The sequence below is a fragment of the Odocoileus virginianus genome, chromosome 19, assembly GCF_023699985.2.
Source record: "Odocoileus virginianus isolate 20LAN1187 ecotype Illinois chromosome 19, Ovbor_1.2, whole genome shotgun sequence".
Taxonomy (NCBI): Eukaryota; Metazoa; Chordata; class Mammalia; order Artiodactyla; family Cervidae; genus Odocoileus; species Odocoileus virginianus.
The window spans coordinates 23,783,367-23,802,903 of record NC_069692.1 but is presented as its reverse complement, the minus strand read 5'-3'; the positions used below and the strand labels follow the sequence as shown (position 1 = coordinate 23,802,903).

The 19,537-nt window shown below is 35.7% G+C and overlaps 2 protein-coding genes across 2 annotated transcripts in view; one reads left to right on the top strand and one right to left on the bottom strand.

The window, feature by feature from the left end:
* Nucleotides 1-19,308, top strand: part of CDC40 (cell division cycle 40) — a 42,517-nt gene extending 23,209 nt beyond the window's left edge. The window contains exons 5-15 of the mRNA XM_020899997.2: nt 37-176; nt 1,384-1,480; nt 2,791-2,930; nt 3,746-3,820; nt 6,040-6,085; nt 8,133-8,234; nt 9,265-9,380; nt 9,638-9,771; nt 14,743-14,819; nt 17,386-17,530; nt 18,552-19,308. Of these exons, the coding sequence (XP_020755656.2) occupies nt 37-176; nt 1,384-1,480; nt 2,791-2,930; nt 3,746-3,820; nt 6,040-6,085; nt 8,133-8,234; nt 9,265-9,380; nt 9,638-9,771; nt 14,743-14,819; nt 17,386-17,530; nt 18,552-18,729 (1,250 nt within the window). The 3' untranslated portion in view covers nt 18,730-19,308. The remainder of the gene's footprint in view (nt 1-36; nt 177-1,383; nt 1,481-2,790; nt 2,931-3,745; nt 3,821-6,039; nt 6,086-8,132; nt 8,235-9,264; nt 9,381-9,637; nt 9,772-14,742; nt 14,820-17,385; nt 17,531-18,551) is intronic.
* METTL24 (methyltransferase like 24) overlaps nt 5,418-19,537 on the bottom strand; it is a 138,046-nt gene continuing 123,926 nt past the window's right edge. The window contains exon 6 of the mRNA XM_070449968.1: nt 5,418-6,526. Within this exon, the coding sequence (XP_070306069.1) occupies nt 6,488-6,526 (39 nt within the window). The 3' untranslated portion in view covers nt 5,418-6,487. The remainder of the gene's footprint in view (nt 6,527-19,537) is intronic.

The window sequence follows — 19,537 nt, the reverse complement described above, 5'->3', positions numbered from 1 at the left end:
CCATATTTGTGATCTTTTTTTTTTTTTTTAATGTAGGTTTAACTGTGTTTGAAACTGGTCAGAAGAAAATAGAAAAGAGGAAAAAATTTAAAGAAAATGATGCATCTAATATTGATGGTTTCTTGGGACCGTGGGCAAAATATGTGGACGAAAAAGATGTAGCCAAACCTTCAGAAGTAAGCTTTGATGTTTTTCACTGCCAGTTCAGCTGTATGCTAGATCTCAATGAAGGACATCTGTGTTAATAAATGAGGTTTCCTTAGAGAACTAAATGACTCATCAGAATTTCTTGGCCTTAGTTGACTGAGAAAATACTATAAGATTCCTTTGTTTTTCTTTGGAATAATTTTTGTTTATATTTTTCTGATTTATTTTCTTCCATGATTTTTAGCTAAAATACAGTATTGAACAATTGGTAATAAAAAATCACCTTGATAATACTATTAAGGTGCCATGGTAGTTGCTTTTCTGATACCAGTGTTCAGATAGCCTTTCTATGATTTTAGAATTGGTGGGTTTTATTTAATTTTTTTTAAATTTTAACAAAGTAGTATATCTATATATATGTTTACAGCAAAGAACAAGATTAAGAGAAAATCCTGTCTTCAGGATGCTTACTTTCTAGCTCTATCTCATATCCAATTATGTCAGTAATACACATATGCTGCTCTTCATTTATTTTGACTTCTTATTTACTATAAGAATTTATTACTATCCTATTTTCCTTTTGGGCTTCCCTCATGACAAAGTCTGGTAAAAAAAAAAAAAAATATCTGCGTGCAATGCAAGAGACCCGGGTTTGATCCCTGGGTCGGGGAGATGCCCTAGAGAAGGAAATAGCAACCCACTCCAGGATTCTTGCCTGGGAAGCCCCATGGACAGAGGAGCCTGGTGGGCTACAGTTCATGGGATCACAAGAGTTGGACACTACTTAGCAACTAAACACCACCACCCACTTCCTTTTACTGCTCTTCCCGTAAAAGTTGTGTCACAAATCTATAGTCATTGCTTATGTCCTTATGACTATTAAAAGCTGTTTATGAAGAACATTGTTTACTCAAATTCACTGTATTTCTGGTATGTACTAGATTTTCTAATTACCTCATTTTTTCACTTACATAATTAGTGTTATACATTAAATTACTCCTAGTTGTTCCAGAAGGAGAGGTTTTGTATTAAATGAGTTTAAAAGTTCAAGAACACTATGTGTTTAATGCCATTTTGTAATCTGCCAAAGAGTTGAGATTGTTATCCTAGGAGACATACTTGCAGTTATTGCTTCACCAAAAAAGTGCACTTCCTTGTAAAGAATTTATGATCAGCAGTGGCCAGGATGGGGTTCTAGAACATCCATTTTAAAAATTCACTCCTTAATTTCCTTAGGAAGAACAAAAAGAATTGGATGAGATTACAGCAAAGAGGCAGAAGAAAGGCAAACAGGAAGAAGAGAAACCTGGAGAGGAAAAGACAATCTTACATGGTAATATGTTCTTTATGCCTCTTCTTTTTTATGATAAACTTACAGATATTTACTTTGTTCTCTGTTCATATATTAATTGCCTTTACTAATCAGCTGCTGGGAATCATTATATTAAGAATTATATTGGACAGTTTGCATCCCAAAGAAATTATTGCAAACTCTTCTGTGTTGTAGAATAGCCACAGATTATTTTTTTGAAATACTAATGAACTTTTTTTTTAAGGTAGATAAAAGAGATTATGGTTCACAATCTGTTCTTCCCTAAGATAAAGTTGACTCTGGCATATAACTAGTCCCCCAGTCATTTTAACCTTTTCTTTTTAACCCAAGCCAAATTTTCTCCAGGTATGATCACAGTTCATAACTGTTACTAAATTACACTTTTAAAGAATAAACTTTGTTTTTCGGGTAAGTAGGTTAGAGATCTATATGCTCATACATATTTTGATTTGCAGAAGGAAATGCATATTCACCAAAACAAATTATAAATATTCTAGACTCTACCAGATTTATTACTAACTAGTTATATTGGGGAAATGATGTAGTGGTTACCAGACTATGAAGAATAATCCAATTCAGACAGTATTGATTACTCTAATGTTATACCACTTATCAAATATATAGGTTTCATGAGGTCATATTTAGTTTTAGTTTCTCAAGTTCTCATTTTATCTCTAAGTAGTCTGTTTAGTACTTTGTGCCTACAGCCATAATAACAATAACAGCCAACATTTATTGAGTACTTATTCTGTGCAGCATGCTACTAAATGCTTTGATACATATTATACTATGTCATTTAATTCTCAGATGTGACTTCATTGTAAATCTGATTGAAAGTAGAAAAGAGATTGGAAAAGGAACCTGGAAGGGCATAAAGGAGGAAAATAGGGAAGAGGATAGTTGATATACTTTTGTTTTAACTTCCTTTTAATCCTGTTTTGCTTCTGATTCTTTGCCAGTGACTCATAAGGCCCAAGTGTTATCTTTTCTTCTCTGAATAATTATACTGCAGTGGAGTCTTTTGTACACACTGCTAAAACTGGATAAAGGAAGTAAGAGCTTATTTAAAGGTCTGATATTCTCTGGAAATTTAGGGATTCCAAAATACTACCTCTGATTGAAATAACAGCAGTGATTTCAGGCAGTTAAATTTTCGCTGTCTCTTGGTCTTAACATCATCAAAATAGTATTACCTAAACTTTAATATGCAACGATATCCTTGTGAATTAAGTGTTTGTTATTTTAAGAATATAGATTTTATAACTACAGCTTTTATTTGTTCACTGCTTTCTTTTGCCTTCTTGTTTCAGTTAAAGAAATGTATGACTATCAAGGCAGGTCCTATCTTCACATACCTCAGGATGTTGGTGTTAATCTGCGGTCAACTGTGCCACCTGAGAAATGTTATCTTCCCAAAAAACAAATTCATGTGTGGTCTGGACACACAAAGGTAAACGAATTGGTTGTTTTTATTTGCTGTAATGCATTACTATAACAGAGAAGCCAGCATAAATTTTCAGCTATTGATGTGGGACACTCAGTATTTCTAGTGAAGATGTAGAGAAGACAGAGAGAGCAGGGAAGTCATTAAAGATAAACTGGAGTCACTTTGGAGGTGCCAATACATGTGAGTCACAAGTGAGTACTCGGTCTTCAGGGTCATCTGATTGGGCCATGACATAGGCATTCATGGTTCGGTGTCTTACCCCCTTATGGTAGCCCAGGCCTTCGCTTCCCAGCTCCTGCCGTTATCTGCTTCCTCTTGGGCACCAACTCGGTGAGTAGTAGGCTGATACTAGCACCAAAGTCTCAGTAATTTTGCCTTAGCTCTTGGGGTTATCCCACTTCAAAGATTAGACGCTCCCTGCTTTATACACTATGATAATACTTAAACTAATGCAGAGACAAGGCACTTGAAAACTTTGATGTTAATATTCTTTGTCATATTCACTATTCCAACTGATAATTTCCAACTCTTAGCAAAGAAAGGAACTGAGTAAAAGAAGGAAGAGGAGTGAGGGCATGAGCAACATGCTTGACTAAGAATTTCCCTGGGTGAGGAAGTCACTGATGAAGGTTAGAAAAGCTTAGTGTCAGTACGGGCTGCTCTTAGAATACTTCTGAAGGTTTTTCTAGGGTATGGATTTTAAAATAAAAAAAAAACCAGTAAATTATGTGGTTTAAAAATACACTGTCTTTCCCTTTTGTTGAATTTTAGCGAGATTTTGAATGCTTCTGATTGATAATTGTAATACCTTTTTACAGGGTGTCAGTGCAGTCAGATTGTTTCCTCTCTCTGGCCATTTGTTGCTGTCTTGTTCCATGGACTGTAAAATTAAGGTGAGTTTTCAGTAATAGAGTAGAAACTACAAAGCTAGTGCTACAAAGCTAGTGCTTTGGTTAAATTATTTGCTTAATTATAAATAGATCTGAGTTTGTTAGGCAATTAGAGGCTAATTATTTTCTCTTAAGCCCTGTGAATGCAGCAGTTTATGAACTGCTTCCAAACATGTTGATTCAGATATGGCTTTGTAGTCCAATTGGCTAGGCTCTTTGTAAGCTTAGATAGCTGATTAGAACATAATCACTCACTTTAGCTTTAGGCGCATGAATATTTAATCACCAATAATGCATTTTTATAGAGGTGTTGGATATGTAACTGAGTTCATTTGTTCCTCAGTACCTTAGAGGTAGAAAGGATATGTGATAGAAATCCCATTTTTAGAGAGTAAATAATATAATTCACTCTTTTTTTCTTTCAAATGCTAGTAGCAGAATTGCTCCCAGCCTCTTCTCCCACTTTATATAGTCTTGGGAAGGTCTACCTTTAGTTGATGTTCAGCAATAGTGTGTGGTAGAAAAAAAAACTGAGTTGCCAATGCATGTCAATTTGATATGGGAAAAGCCTTTTAAAAACTTAAAGCTGGTCGAATGGTTTTTATCTTTTGTATGTCTTCTGTGTCCAGATCATTATACTAGTCAATAAATATCAACCCTATAATAGTGGTCTTGGAAAGTTGATTCATGAAAATTTTATCCTTTGTAAATAATTCATGGGTAGTAACAATATATTAATATAAAGGTAGCATTTTTTGATGAGAGCAACAATTTAGGCATTTGTCTTGACTTAGTGGTTTAAAGTGACAGGCCATCAGTTTGGAGTAGCAAGACTCATTTCCTTTAACTTTCAATTTATACAGACTATGTTAATTGAGATTAAAGCCTTCTATTTGCCTAGTTAGAACAGCATAGAATTCAGTTGAGTTCATGTCTGGGTACACTTTATGTACATTTATTAGGCACCTATTATGTACGAGGGCCCGAGGATAAAAAATTACTTTGGCACTGTCCCTGGTCTTAACGGTGATCATTTCATTATGTTGTAAATGATCCTTGTAGAGGAGGTGTTCTGATGTCAGAGAGGAAGCATACCCCAATAGGAAGTGTGAGTAAGAGGTGGGGGGGAGTGTAGAGTATGTCTGAGAGGAGTAAACAGAATGCGTCGGCATCGTGTGTGCTGAAAACTGCAGGTTCTGTGACTGCTCGAGTCTAAATCTGAGCGGCATAGAGTGACTACAGTCATAACAGGGGACCAGGTCCAGACGTGTTTTTCTGGTGTGCTGCGGGAACCAAGGCTTTACCCTGCAAACACTGGGTGGCCAGGAAGTGCTTTCTGTTTCAGATCACTGGCAACACTGTCCAGGACTGGATTTGAGGCAGGCAAGAATAAAGGTAGTTTCAAAACTGTTGTATTAATTCACTTTAGATGTAATGAGATCTATGAGCTTGTTATATTTCAGCCTAGATCTTCATTTTCATAACAGCTTTTAGTATATGTGCTGCCAAAGCAAGCACTCATTACAGCTTCTGTAATAGTTAATACTTCAGAAGAGTTTAAAAAAAAAAACTTTTCAGTACCAAAATGTTATAACATGGCAGTTTTAATAAGATTTAATTCTTTTAAAGCTAGTTTATAGTATTACATAAATAGAAACTTTTCATCACAGAAAATGTCAAATACAGAAGAAGAAAATGAAAAGCACCTGTATAAGCTCCATCTAAGTTCTCTTAATTTCAGAGTTTAAAGTGTGTATGTGTGTGTGTACATGCGCATGAGTATGTGTATAGTCCAGATAGTGTAACACAGACTAATAGCACCAAAAGTGAAAAAAACAAAAAGTGACAGTGTTAGTCACTCAGTGTCGTGTTCGACTCTGTGGCCCCATGGACTGTAACCTGCCAGACTCCTCTGTCATTGGAATTCTCCAGGCAAGACTGTTGGAATGGGTTGCCGTTCCCTTCTTCAGGGGATCTTCCCTACCCAGGGATCGAATCCAGGTCTCCTGCATTGCAGGCAGATTCTTTACCATCTGAGGCAATAGCACCAAACAATGTGTTTAATAATATGTAATGCCTTGGTTAAGTTCCCTGTACACACACAGATATGCACACACACATAGCTGGCATATGACAATTGTTAGTGGTTGAAAGTTGTCATTTTATCAAAGACTTGTATTAAATTTAACGTTTCTATGTGTTTTGTTTTTTTTTTCCTCCAGCTATGGGAGGTTTATGGAGACAGGCGCTGTCTGCGAACATTTATTGGTAATATTTCTTTTCTCTCTGGCTATAAATCTGTTTGGAAAGACTTTTTAAACTACAGTAACATCATCAACAGTAATTTTACTACTACTGATTTTCTCCTGATGTGAAGGAAAGCCTTCACAGACTTGAGTGAGTGTTGAAGGAGGGGTAAGTCTCCCATATAAACAAAGAATCAGGAAGAGAGAGCAACAGAAGCTGTAGCAGAAGTGATATGAGAACTGCATTGAGGGAACCACTTGCACCTCAGCATCATAAGCGCGAGGAATACGGTGAGAGGGGAGATCAGCAGTCGAGGTGGGCAGAGTGTGAGAGACCTTTGGTCTATCTCGGGGGTCTTCGGAAGCCAACAGCTGAACGGCTCTTGCAGGAAAGCATCATGATCAGATTTGAAGTTTTCAAAGATCACAATGGCAGTATAGAGGATGCTTTGATGGGGCAGGCCTAGAGGCAAGAAAATGATTTACAAAGTTATTTCATTAGTCTGGATTAGAGATGATGAGCGCCAGAACTAGAGCAGCAGAGAGAGAGGAAAGGAACAACAAAGAGTTGAAAGCAGTGGCTCTTAGTAACTAGAAGTGAGTGTAAAAAGAGCGAGGTGGAAATCTAGAGCGACTCCCAGGTGGCTGGCTGAATGGTGGTGCCATACATCTTAGGAAGATGATAAGGTTTCAGACTCATGGAATTTGAGCTGCTTTTGAGATATTGAGATGAAAATGTCTTGTAAGCAATTAGATAGCCAGATGTCGAGCTTTGAAGAGAAGCTGGGAATTGGCTGCAAACACAGGTAAAAAGAAGAGGTTAAGAGAACTTGAAGGAAAGAACACCAAAAAGAGGACAGCTTTGTGGCAGACTTTTGGTAGATTGTCAGATTTTGCATGAAGACTGGTTACATTTCCAAATTAACTATACCGAAATGAAACAATATTTGAATTATATTGGCTCTGTTTTTAGATTTAAGAGGAAGTCCATTCTGTATTGCTTTGTTACGATTTTCGGGCCTCACTGCACAAATAAATACTGCCCGAGATGTCAGGGCAGCCCAGAAGACTTTGGGAAGGCTCTCCACAGCATACAGGGAACCGAATGTCTCCTGTGATGTAGGGGATTTGGTCCTCGTTTGTCCCCCCACTCTTGCTGCTTTTCACTGGAAAACTGAAAATTCCTACTTAGAAAGATGATAACAGCTCTGCCCAGGACTCCTGCTGTAGGAAAGGATGCCTGCATGCCATGACTAGAGGTCATCAGCAGTGGTGGTGATTTAGGGCCCCTGTTGACCATCTGTGCCGTGCACATTTTGTACAATTGTCTTGGTCATAGTGGGATAGTAAAAAATAGGAAAGTTTCTGCTTTCATTTAGTAACATTTTATTTACCCCTATAACTTTCAAAAGAGTTGATTGGTCCAGTAAGATTGATTTCTAAGCAAAGCACCTTGAAATTAATTTATTGTCAAATGCCATTTTAAAACTAAATGTAGTTAGTATTTGTTTTTAAAAAGGTTTAGTCCATGAGATGCTGGATCCATTTCTATGAAATTCAGTAATGTAATCCCAGAAATATACAATTATTGAACAGAAGCCACAATTTTCATGAACATTGGCTTTAGGTCACTTTGTTTTCATTTCCAGCTTGGCTAGTAATTTCAGCGTGAATGTTTAAAATGTCACCAGTCATTTCTCTTTCATTGGCAATAATTGGACTGTTGTGTTTCCTTAGATTCTTGACCAGTCATCAGCTTTATGTATTACATTATTAAGAGAGTGCCATGAGAGACTTTTTAAAGCAAAGTTAGATCTTTTCTCTTGATTCTTACCTAAATGTTATGCATCAGAATCACCTAAGGAGCTTTTCAAAGGGAGGGAAAACACCTACATTCTGTAGCCCACACATAACATATTCTGAGTCAGTAAATCAGGAGGTAGAATTCCAGTGATTTTGACTCACAGCGTGGCTCGGAAGACACTGTTTAATGCCGTTTCCCTTATGGTGCTTATATTTTAAATGAAGACACTTCACCTCACCTCCATTTCTGTTGTCTTTGCCTTTAGGTCACAGTAAAGCTGTTAGGGACATCTGCTTTAACACTGCAGGGACACAGTTCCTCAGCGCAGCTTATGACAGGTATCTTAAGCTCTGGGACACTGAGACAGGTAAGAGCTCACTTATACTGACACACATTCACCTTAGAAATTAGGTTTTTTAAATGGAACAATGTGAGTGGTCTTCTGTGCCAAAATGGTACCTTCTCTAACTGCTGATTCTCATATCATTGGCCATCAGCTAATACCACAAAATGTTTATAAAGTTGAAATTGAGTTGTAAAAGTAGCTCCTTCAGTATGAAATTCCTTTCCACGAAATACAGTTTATAAAGTAAACATATTGGTAGATAAGGAAATTTGAAATTTTCCATAGACTATTTAATTGATCTTTAAGTTATCCTCTACATAACCTACCATGCTGCATTGTATAATAATAGAAGCACAATAAATACACGATGAACAGAATTAAATTTAATTGCCCCAGTTTGTTAAAATGTAGGTCTAAACTTCCACGGGCAGATTGGTTTTATATATTCACAGACATATTGATTACATTAGCACATTGTGGCTAGTATAATTTTACATAATCAGAGAACCATCTTTCATCGTACTGAGTTTTAAGGATAAAGAAAATAGCTAATAGTTATTGAACACTGTTTACCAAGCATTATACTAAGCACTTATATGCAGTATCTTGTTCAGCCCTAACAATATCACTCACTATGAATTTAAATACTACTATTGTTATGGATGAGGAAACTGAGGTTTAAGAGATAACTTTTCCAGGGTTACACAGCTAGTAATGGTCAAATTGGATTTAAACCAAGGTCTTTGTAATGCTAAACCCCATACTCTTAACCTCTTTGACAGTGGTCCTCAACTCTTTACTCCATGTTTTAATTACCTGGAGAGTTTCATCTGCTCTACAATTGATGATACAGATTTACTTTTTAAAATATTATTTTTAATCATTAAAAATTCATGAAAAGGAACAATGCAGTTTGCAGTAAAGAACAAACAGGCTGCCATTTCTCCAAATTTATTAGGAAATGATCTCTTATCTCTAGATCTTAATTCCGGGGTTGTCTTTAAATGGTCAAATTTATTTTACCTACTTTAACTTGGGTCTTTGGTTTTAGGACAGTGTATATCAAGGTTTACAAACCGAAAAGTGCCCTATTGTGTCAAATTTAATCCTGATGAAGATAAGCAAAATCTCTTTGTGGCTGGGATGTCTGATAAGAAGATTGTGCAAGTAAGTCTTTTCACAATATTTTTATTAAGATTCCTGAGCTTTACATTGTATCAGGGACTGAAATAAGGAATAGTAACTTGTTTAATGTTTGTTGCTTTTAGGGTCTGCTGATGCTCTAGTCTTAGCAGAAAGCAGTAAATGTATAAAAAGATGATATTGGAGATCTCTTTTCCTTCTCCATTTATCATGATTATCACCTTTGTTTTCATAAATCTGCTCTACGTCTGTCTTTCCCCTTTCCCTTATTTGATATACAGTGGGACATTCGAAGTGGAGAAATTGTGCAGGAATATGATCGGCATTTGGGAGCTGTCAACACCATTGTTTTTGTCGATGAGAATAGGAGATTTGTAAGCACATCTGATGATAAGAGCCTAAGAGTTTGGGAATGGTAAGTTTTTATCAGTAAAAATCTGATTTATATAAAGCAAACAACTTGAAATTTTGTAGCCAAAGAGAAAGTCTGATAATACACAACAATCTGAATATTTTCACAACTGTGATCTCTGGCCTGTCGATCAAACTGGTTTAACTATTCAAGTGTCCAGAAAATGAAAATTAAAGTTAAGGCATGCTGCTTTCCATAGTCTTTAGATAACCTATCTAAAGAATATGTATTTTGAGTCATTTTTCTTATACTAGTTAAAAGCTTATATAGTGCTGTCTTACATTCTGTATTAGGTATTTTATTCATCTTTGCAAAAAGTAGGGATGACAAACATAGAGATTGTATTGCTTATGCTAGGGATTGAGTATAAGATCCTATCATTAGAAAATAAGAAACTATTTTAAAATCTCTTGATTTTTTAAACATCTGCATTTTGATTATTCAAAAAATTGCCCCAGGTCATCATCCTTATGTCCTACTGTTCATAGCCTATAATGGTAGAATACAAATGTTTTACCCGTAGAGTATAACCAGAATATATTGGTTAATTATGCTTTCCTAGAGGGGAAAAAAAAACACTTTTCTGAAGTCAATAAATAATAATGTCACTAAGTGCCTATCATAGATCATGTTTTATAATTGATTTTCAAAGTACTACATAGTAATCTTTTTGTCAGAGTGAATGTTTGGTTGGAACCCAGCTTGTTTTTACAGTTACTTGTAAGACATAGCTGAACTGTGGCTACAGTCTTCAGGGACTAGAAAGTGTCTTTCTACCCCCAGAAGTTGTTCTGCTGTAGGAAGTAAAATGTCTTAAACTACAGGCATCAGTTTCCTCCTGAAACTGAGTCTGTTTGGGGACCTGTGAAAAGTAAAAATTAGTCGCTCAGTTATGTCCGACTCTGCGATCCCATGGACTGTAGCCCACCAGGCTCCTCTGTCCATGGGGATTCTCCAGGCAAGAACACTGGAGTGGGTTGCCATTTCCTTCTCCAGGGGATCAAACCTGGGTCTCCTGCACCGCAGGCAGATTCTTCACCGTCTGAGCCGCCAGAGAAGGACCTGAGAACATCCCTGCATACATCAGGGGACAGTTTGGGTAATTGAAGATTTAATGTAATTTAACTGCAGTTTCTCCCACACTCCCTCCACATTACCTCCAGTTAATGGAGAGTTGACTACTATATACATAGTCTTCGCATTTATTCTTAAAATCTTAGCAATATTCTTAAGGTCCATGATTTGAGACTGTCTTTTAACTAAGATCTTTCCTACTTCAGAAATGATGTTACATGCTGATTAAGACATCATTTCATATGGACCACCTTAGACCATTTGTACAACAAAGTACTTAGTTTAGCTTTATGTACTCTAACAGTTTGATTATACTTAAACTTTCAGGTGTTTGTATCTTCAGATGGTATTTTCAGCTTCATTTGAAAATGTGAAGTAGTAAATTGTTAACTGTTTAAATGATACACACCAGTTACAGGGCTTTTAGAACACTTGTGAGCGTTTCCTAAATTAGAGCATTGGTCAGCAAAATATTGATTAAATTAAATGGTAAGAGGTATTTTTTTCCTTCTCAGAACTTAAGAAATACTCCTAAGAGTCAAAATACTGTTTCATTATGAATGATGACCTCCTGTAGATTTCAGTTCAATTCTCACTTGCTATTAGAACCTTCCTAACCAATCCTCACATGAGATTAGGTGCCTCTTCTCTATCATCCCACACAAAGAACCCTTCGCTTCCCACAGCTTTTTATTAATAGTGCTTGCTTATTTATTCCTCTTCTCTGACAAGCTCCTTTCTTTTTTACAGGGCGTGGGGTAACGTATAGTTGATTTACAATGTTGTATCCTGACGAGTTCTTAACCATGAGAGAAAGAACTGCCTCAACTCTCCATCTGTCTCCAACACCAGCACAATGCCTGGCACACAGACTAGATATCTAAGAAAATCATTATTGTCATAATTATTAATGATGTTACTTTTATTGAGCTCTTTCTGTGTCCCAGGCACACTAATCATTTTGCCTGAACTATTTTATGTAATAGGCAAGTAATCTTATGAGACAGCTGTATTTGCTTTTCCTGTTTTATAGATAAAAAACTGAGATACATTAAGTAGTCTACCCAAGTTCCCATGAAACTTGAAAGGGCCAGAATTTAAATTCAGATCAAGCTAGTTCTAGAGATTTTCTTTTCTGTTTTTCTCACCAGTTTTATTGAGGTATTAATAAAATTATAATGTATTTAAAGTATACAACATAATGATTTGATATACAGTGTGAAAGAATTAATTAGCTCTTTCACACTGAGCTAATTAACATATCCATCACCTCACATATTTACTTTTTGTTTTGTGACAACACTTAGTTTGTACTGTCCTAGCAAATTTCAGTTATGCAGTACAGTATTGTCAACAATAGCCACCATGGTATACATTAGAACATCAGACCTTATTCATCTTACAGCTAAGGGTGTGCACCCTTTTGCTAGCTTTGCCTAATTTCCTACTCACCCCTCCACCCATCCCCTGGCAGCCACCATCCACTGTCTATTTCTATGAGTTTGACTTTATTTTTTTTTAAAGATTGCACAAATAAGTGATACCATATAGTATTTGTCTGTCTCTGTCTGACTTATTTCACTTAGCATAATATCGATCCTCCTGGTTTATCCAAAGGAAAGTTGGTTTTCTTAAACAATATCATACAAACTAAGACTATTACACAGTTTTAAAGGAGAACAGGAGATGTAATTAGATATTGAGCATCCTGTGGTATCCTATTGCATGAGCTATCATAGGCATGTTTTCTAACAAAGGCATTTATTTTTGTTAAAATGTTTTTAAAATTTCAGAGGTTGGCACTATTCTTTTATCTTTAAAATGTCATACATTTTTGTTGGGTTTTTTTTTTTTTTTTTTTTTCTGATAATTTCATTTCCAGGCTGAAAAGTATTTGTAACATGCTGTGCTGTGCTGTGGTTGGTCACTCAGTCGTGTCCGACTCTTTGCAACCCCATGGACTGGAGGCCGCCAGGCTCCTCTGTCCATGGGGTTTCTCCAGGCAAGAATACTGGAGTGGGTTGCCATGCCCTCCTCTAGGGGATGTTCCCAACCCAGGGATTGAACCCAGGTCTCCCACATTGCAGGCGGATTCTTTACCAGCTGAGCTATCAGGGAAGCCCTATTTGTGGCATATTACAAGCTTATTATGCTGATTTATAATTTCTAATTAGAATATAATATTATTAAATAGAACTATACCTAGCATTTTTACTAGTAATTGTGAAGTTCATAGGTGTTCAGATTCTTTATATAGAGAATCTCTTGTTGTAGAGCTCATTGTATCAAGAGTCCTTGAATAAGGGATCTATTTAAATTTTTTTGTTTACTTTTCATAAAACACGGGTTGATAATGAACCTGAAGTATTGTTAACTTAATTTACAAAATACTCTTATTTTTTAAAATCATGTTATAAAATTATCAACTAATAATAAATATGAGAAGGGAAAAGCAGTTGAACCTTTTTAAGATTGAAGCTCGTCTCAATATACTTGGATCATTTTGAAGTCACTTCTCACTGTTATTTAGAGGTATAAAGGGTTTGAGATTTGATAAATCTTACTGTTCCTCAGGTTATACCAGAAAATGTTTTCCTCCAACAAAGACTGTGATTGAAGTTTTTTCTAATTGTTTACTTCTTCTAGGGTGATAGATGGATACAGAAGATCCTTACTTTAAAGGCACATTATTATTATTGTCATTGTTGTTTTCTAATTAATCAGTCTTTGAACTTGAACCATAGTTTGAAATTGAAATGGGTGCTTTATATTCTGTATTATCAGAGAAGGCAATGGCAACCCACTCCAGTACTCTTGCCTGGAAAATCCCATGGATGGAGGAGCCTGGTAGGCTGCAGTCCATGGGGTTGCTAAGAGTTGGACACTAACTGAGCGACTTCACTTTCACTTTTCACTTTCATTCATTGGAGAAGGAAATGGCAACCCACCCAGTGTTCTTGCCTGGAGAATCGCAGGGACGGTGGAGCCTGGTGCGCTGCCATCTGTGAGGTTGCACAGAGTCAGACACGACTGAAGCAACTTAGCAGCAGCAGCAACTTTCTGTATTATTCATCAGATTACATTCCCCACACATTATTCTACAAAAAACCATTTCTGATGTCTCATGAAAAGCAGCAAGATCAAAATCCTTCAGAACCACTGAAATTTTTTTTATTATTATTATCATGGAGAGTATTAAAAATGAAAAGACACTTAGAACTTTGGATGGTTTTTGATATAGGTGACTAGTTTTGAATTTTTGTTGTTTTCATTTTATTCTTTTTTATTTTGTAACTATTCTTTTATTCTCACAAGAAAAAATGTTTAATGTTTTTTCGCCTACACTGTATACATTTGGAATACTTTACATGTAACCTGAAAATAGATGTCCAGGTGCTTAATCTGCCAGAAATTATGAGATTTCTGGATGGGTTTGACCTGCTTGCAGATCCCTGTACAGCTTGCCTGCCATCTACTTGCATTGCTGAAGGCTCTTTAGCACTTGAACCTTGCAGAGTGCTAAGTGATGGTTGATTGGCAGGTAAAAGAATACTTCCCTGCAGGCCTGCCTCAGACATCTTGCTTCTGTCTACCATGGTACATTTTTAGATGAGTTCATTATTAAAGAACTTATAATAACAGATTATTTTTTAACATAAAGGGCAAAGTTAAAATCAAATCATGGTAGAAAACTAAATCATTGACACTTGTAATTATCATGGAAAGTCATTTGTATAAGTAAAAGCTTTATAATAATAGAATGTCATTTTGTGGTTTTCCTTCCTCCAGGAAGTTTCATGAAACTTTATAATTTCAAGAGCATCTCTTTTGTTTCAGAGATTATTCTTCTAAAAGTACTTTTAAAAGTTACTATTCTGATATGTTATTTTTAATTTTTAGGGATATCCCTGTGGATTTCAAGTATATAGCAGAACCCAGTATGCACTCAATGCCTGCAGTGACTTTGTCTCCAAATGGTGAGTTAGTAGATACAGTGTTTTTAAATGAGCTTCTAAGACACTGTGTGATTTCTGTTTTCAAAAGAGCCTTGACCATTCCCTCCTAGGGAAAGTCTGTCACAGTGCCATACTTGTATATTAGAAATAATCACTGATTTTCATTTATGAGTCACCTCACCCATTCTCTTGTTTTTTGTTTTTTTTTAAAAAAAGGTAAAAATAAAAGAAACAATGATTTGCAGCATTACCCGAGCATCTAAGGATTTCCATCTGAGAATCAGGGTTGTTGTTTTTTTTTCACAATTCTTCCAACAGAATCATGTTCAGCAACTCATTTGGCGATTTACTGTGAGCTGTTTTTCTTTTGGGGAATAGGTAATTTTGTTCTGGTTCCTTATATGAGCACACCTTAGCAATTCACCTGAGAAAGATTTTCTCAGGCAAAAATTAAAAAGATAAGTCTGCTTAATACTGTTTTCTATTCAGTAATTCATTGCCTTTTAAGTACAAGTACTACAGATATACTGATATAATTTTACATGAGGATATTAAAGTGGAGGACCCGATGTTTGGGCAGCATGGTCAGCAAAGCCACTGTCAGCTCATGTAGCTGCTATGAAAATAGAGCAAGGACAAGGGAGCAAGAAAGAGTTTGCTCTTCCAGTCGAAGCATCTACCATAGGCAAATCCGTGGACACTTTCCAAGTGTCCTATGATTTTTATGAGAACAACCTCACAGGGTGCCTTTCTGATAATCACCATGTTGTATACAGTCACATTTGTGCACCTACATTTCATACAGTGTATTTTTAAACCATCCGTCACCAATACTGTGCCCATCTTGAACAAAGCCACTTACCTAGTCTGACTGTGAACATTGTTAGGGTCATCCTTTATCATATCTATAATATATAGGATGCAAAGATACTGCAGTTTAGATGCTAGTGGTTTTGGTGAATCCTGGGGAGTTAAAAGCACTGTGGCCCAAATCAAGAAATGGGCAGAAGACCTAAATAGACATTTTTCCAAACAAGGCATACAGATGACCAATAGGCACATTAGAAGATGCTCTTCATCACTAACTCTTTGAGCACTGCAAATCAAAAACTACAGTGGGGTACTACCTCACACCAATCAGAATGGATGTCATTAAATAAGTCTATAAATAAATGCTAGAGAGGGTATGGAGGAAAGGGCACTCTTACACTATTAGTGGGAATGTAAATTGGTGCAGCCACTATGGAAAACAGTATGAAGTTTCCTCAAAAACTAAAAATAGAGTTGCCATATGATTCAGCAACGCCACTCCTGGTCATATACCCAGACAAAAGTGTATTTTGAAAAGATTCATGCACCCCTGTGTTCATGGCTGCACAATTCCCAAGGCATGGAAACAGCCTAAATATCTGTTGACAGATGAATGGATAAAGAAGATGTAGTACTATATACAGTGGAATACTACTCAGCCATAAAAAGAAATGAAATAACGCTATTGCACAGAATGGATGGACCTACATATTATCATGGGCTTCCTTGGTGGCTCAATGCAAGTTCAGACTCTGTCAGAAAGAACCCCTGGAGGAGGAAATAGCAACCCACTCCAGTATTCTTGCCTGGGAAATCCCATGGACAGAGTAGTTTAGTGGGCTACAGTTCATGGGGTCTCAAAAAGAGTCGGACATGACTTAGTGACTAAATAACAACAGAGATTATCATACTAAATGATATAACACATATGTGAAATCTAAAATAGAACACAAATGAATATATATATAAAACAAAAACATATTTTCAGGTATAGGGAACATACTTGTGGTTGCCAAGGGGCATGGGGGGAGGGGGTGGGCGTTTGGGATTAGCAGATACAAGCTATTATATATAGAATGGATAAACAATAAGGTCCTCTGTATAGCACAGGGAACTATATTCAATATCTTTGATAAACCATAATGGAAAAGAATATATGTATATCGGTCAGTTTGCTATATAGCAGAAATTAAATGCTACATTGTAAATCAACTATTACTTCAATAAAACTTTTTAAAAAGCATTGTGTTACTACAGCATTACTAAAATTACTAAAAGTGTTTTACTAAATTTTTTTTTTTACTTAAGTTACTAAAGATTGTTTTGATCATATCTTTGTACAGTTTTATTTAATAATCCTAGGTTTTCTCACCTGGAGTTCATCTTTCCTCTTTCCGTAGTTAACACAAATAGTCTTTTTCTCTCCATGGTTCTATTATTTACTACAAATTCATTTCATTTCATAAAATTTAGTTTTGTTTTATTAAAGTTAAACTGGGAGGTTTTATATATCCTTATTTAAACAGAAGAAAGCTTTTCAAGGAGAAATGCTAAATGATACAAGATTTTATGAGCAAAATCCCTTACTCTGTAAAATACAAATATTTCTCACTTTGAACAAATCTGTAACACTTCACAGGCAGTATGATAAATTTATTTTCCTATTGTTATATAGTAGTTGGGAACGAAATAATATTAATGACTGAACCTACTTAAATAAAAGTATTTTTAAATTTTTCAGTCTTCCTCTAAAATGTCTCATTTATTGAATTTACAGGGAAATGGCTAGCGTGCCAATCAATGGACAACCAAATCTTAATTTTTGGAGCACAGAACAGATTTAGATTGAATAAGAAGAAAATTTTTAAGGGCCATATGGTAGCCGGCTATGCTTGTCAAGTAGACTTTTCACCAGACATGAGGTAAGTTTAAACTTTCTCATTTATTCCCATATTCATATATGATGATATAAACTACTACCATACAAATAGCAACACTATACAAATCACTTTTATATATGTAACTGTATGAGAATTATTCAGATTGTCTAAATGCCAGATAAAAAACAAGAACAAATTAAGACAGTTATATTTGGCGCTTTTTTTTTAAGTTCATCATTATATCTCTCTACATTAGTTAGTTAGTTCTGTGCCCTTTAAGCACATAATGCCCTGTCCATATAGGCAATGTCTTTCCTTCTGCTTTTCTAAGCAAGGCTGTGAGGACTATAAGCACTATATTGCTATGATTTAATGAGCACCAGAGGAATTAATCCTGTATTGTGGGGTTGAAGTTATCAACTTCACTACAGCTTTTCTGTGCTAAAACCTCAAATCCAGCCTCTGAATGTTTCTCAGTCACACTAGATTTTTGAAGCCTAGAGCCTTTCTAAGAGTGAAACTCTGTATTCATTCCACTGTTATTAGCTAAAATATATGGGTATCATTTATTCAGAAATTTCTGTAACCTTGTATGTTTAGCCTGTTAATTGGCACTTAGACTCCTACCTCTGAATGAGTCTTCGACATATTCAGAAGCTTTTGGAGCCAAAAATAATTACAAAGATGGTAGAGTCTACTCCAGTTGAATGGGTCTCCATGTGTTTGCATGGTTTACATGTGTGTGAAGTTGACCCCCGTACTGTTTCTGACTGTCTTAGAGAGTGATTGTGATACTGCATTCACTGTGGCCCATAGGTCTCCCAGTTTTCCAAGTTGAAAGTAATTTTTCTCTCTTAAGACTGGTCACTCAATGGGGAGGTTTTTTGATAGAAGATTAAATTTTAGACTGCTTTATATACTACCTTATTATTCAAGTATTATACAGTCACATTGATTTTTTTTTATGTTAGAGTAAGAAATATAAACTCTTTCTCTGTTCCTCATCTTGTTTACCATTTTAAGGTGCTTGAATTATTTGAATTTATTTTTCTTCTCATTACAGCTATGTGATTTCAGGAGATGGAAATGGAAAGTTAAACATTTGGGACTGGAAGACCACAAAACTCTACAGTAGATTTAAAGCTCACGATAAAGTGTGTATAGGTGCAGTGTGGCATCCTCATGAAACATCTAAAGTCATAACTTGTGGTTGGGATGGTCTCATTAAATTGTGGGATTAATGGGATTAATCCTTAAACTATCTAGGATCATTTTTGATCCAATATTATATTTAACTATATTTAATTATTAAAGGTGTTGGATGACAACTTGATTTACAGGTTATGATTTTCTTACATGGCCTTATGAAATAGTTGAACCATTGTTTAAAAAAAAATGTAAATTTGGCCCATATAATTTCATTAGCAGTTTTGTTTTGTTCTTTATAGATGTTATTATACAGAGAATGACTTTACATTTGACAAGTGGTTATTATTGGCAGGTGGTTTGGGTTTACCCCCGTGATGTACTAAAAGGATCTTTTTGGAGATGAGAAGGAATCCCTAGTGGGTTACCTCTTCAAAAGAAAGGAAAGAACAGGGATGATATGATTTAATGTGAATCTGAAAGAAGGATAAAAACCACCCACAATTACTGTTCCTATTATTTTCCATGGGTCAATTCTAATCTTTTGGATTCAGGAGTTCCATTATTTTTTTATTACTTATGTAGTGTCTGTTTAGTTGTAAGCCAGCAATCTTCTCTGACTTGAGCATCCCTCTAATTGTTAAACAGTGTAAAATAAAAATCAGTCCAGAGTTCTTTCCTTGGCTCTCTTCTTGATCAGTATAGACAGGACTATATATAATCAGAGAATTACATTATTTTTGAAAATGGAACTCAAGAGAATGAGTTGTATTTGTATTTACTGTCCAGTAAGGACCTGGCTATACTTTCAGAAATCAGGGTCTCCTAGGTCACTGTTTCACAAATGTTACTATTGAAATACTCCTCATAGGAGATTGGATGTGAGAACATAGTTCAAAATGT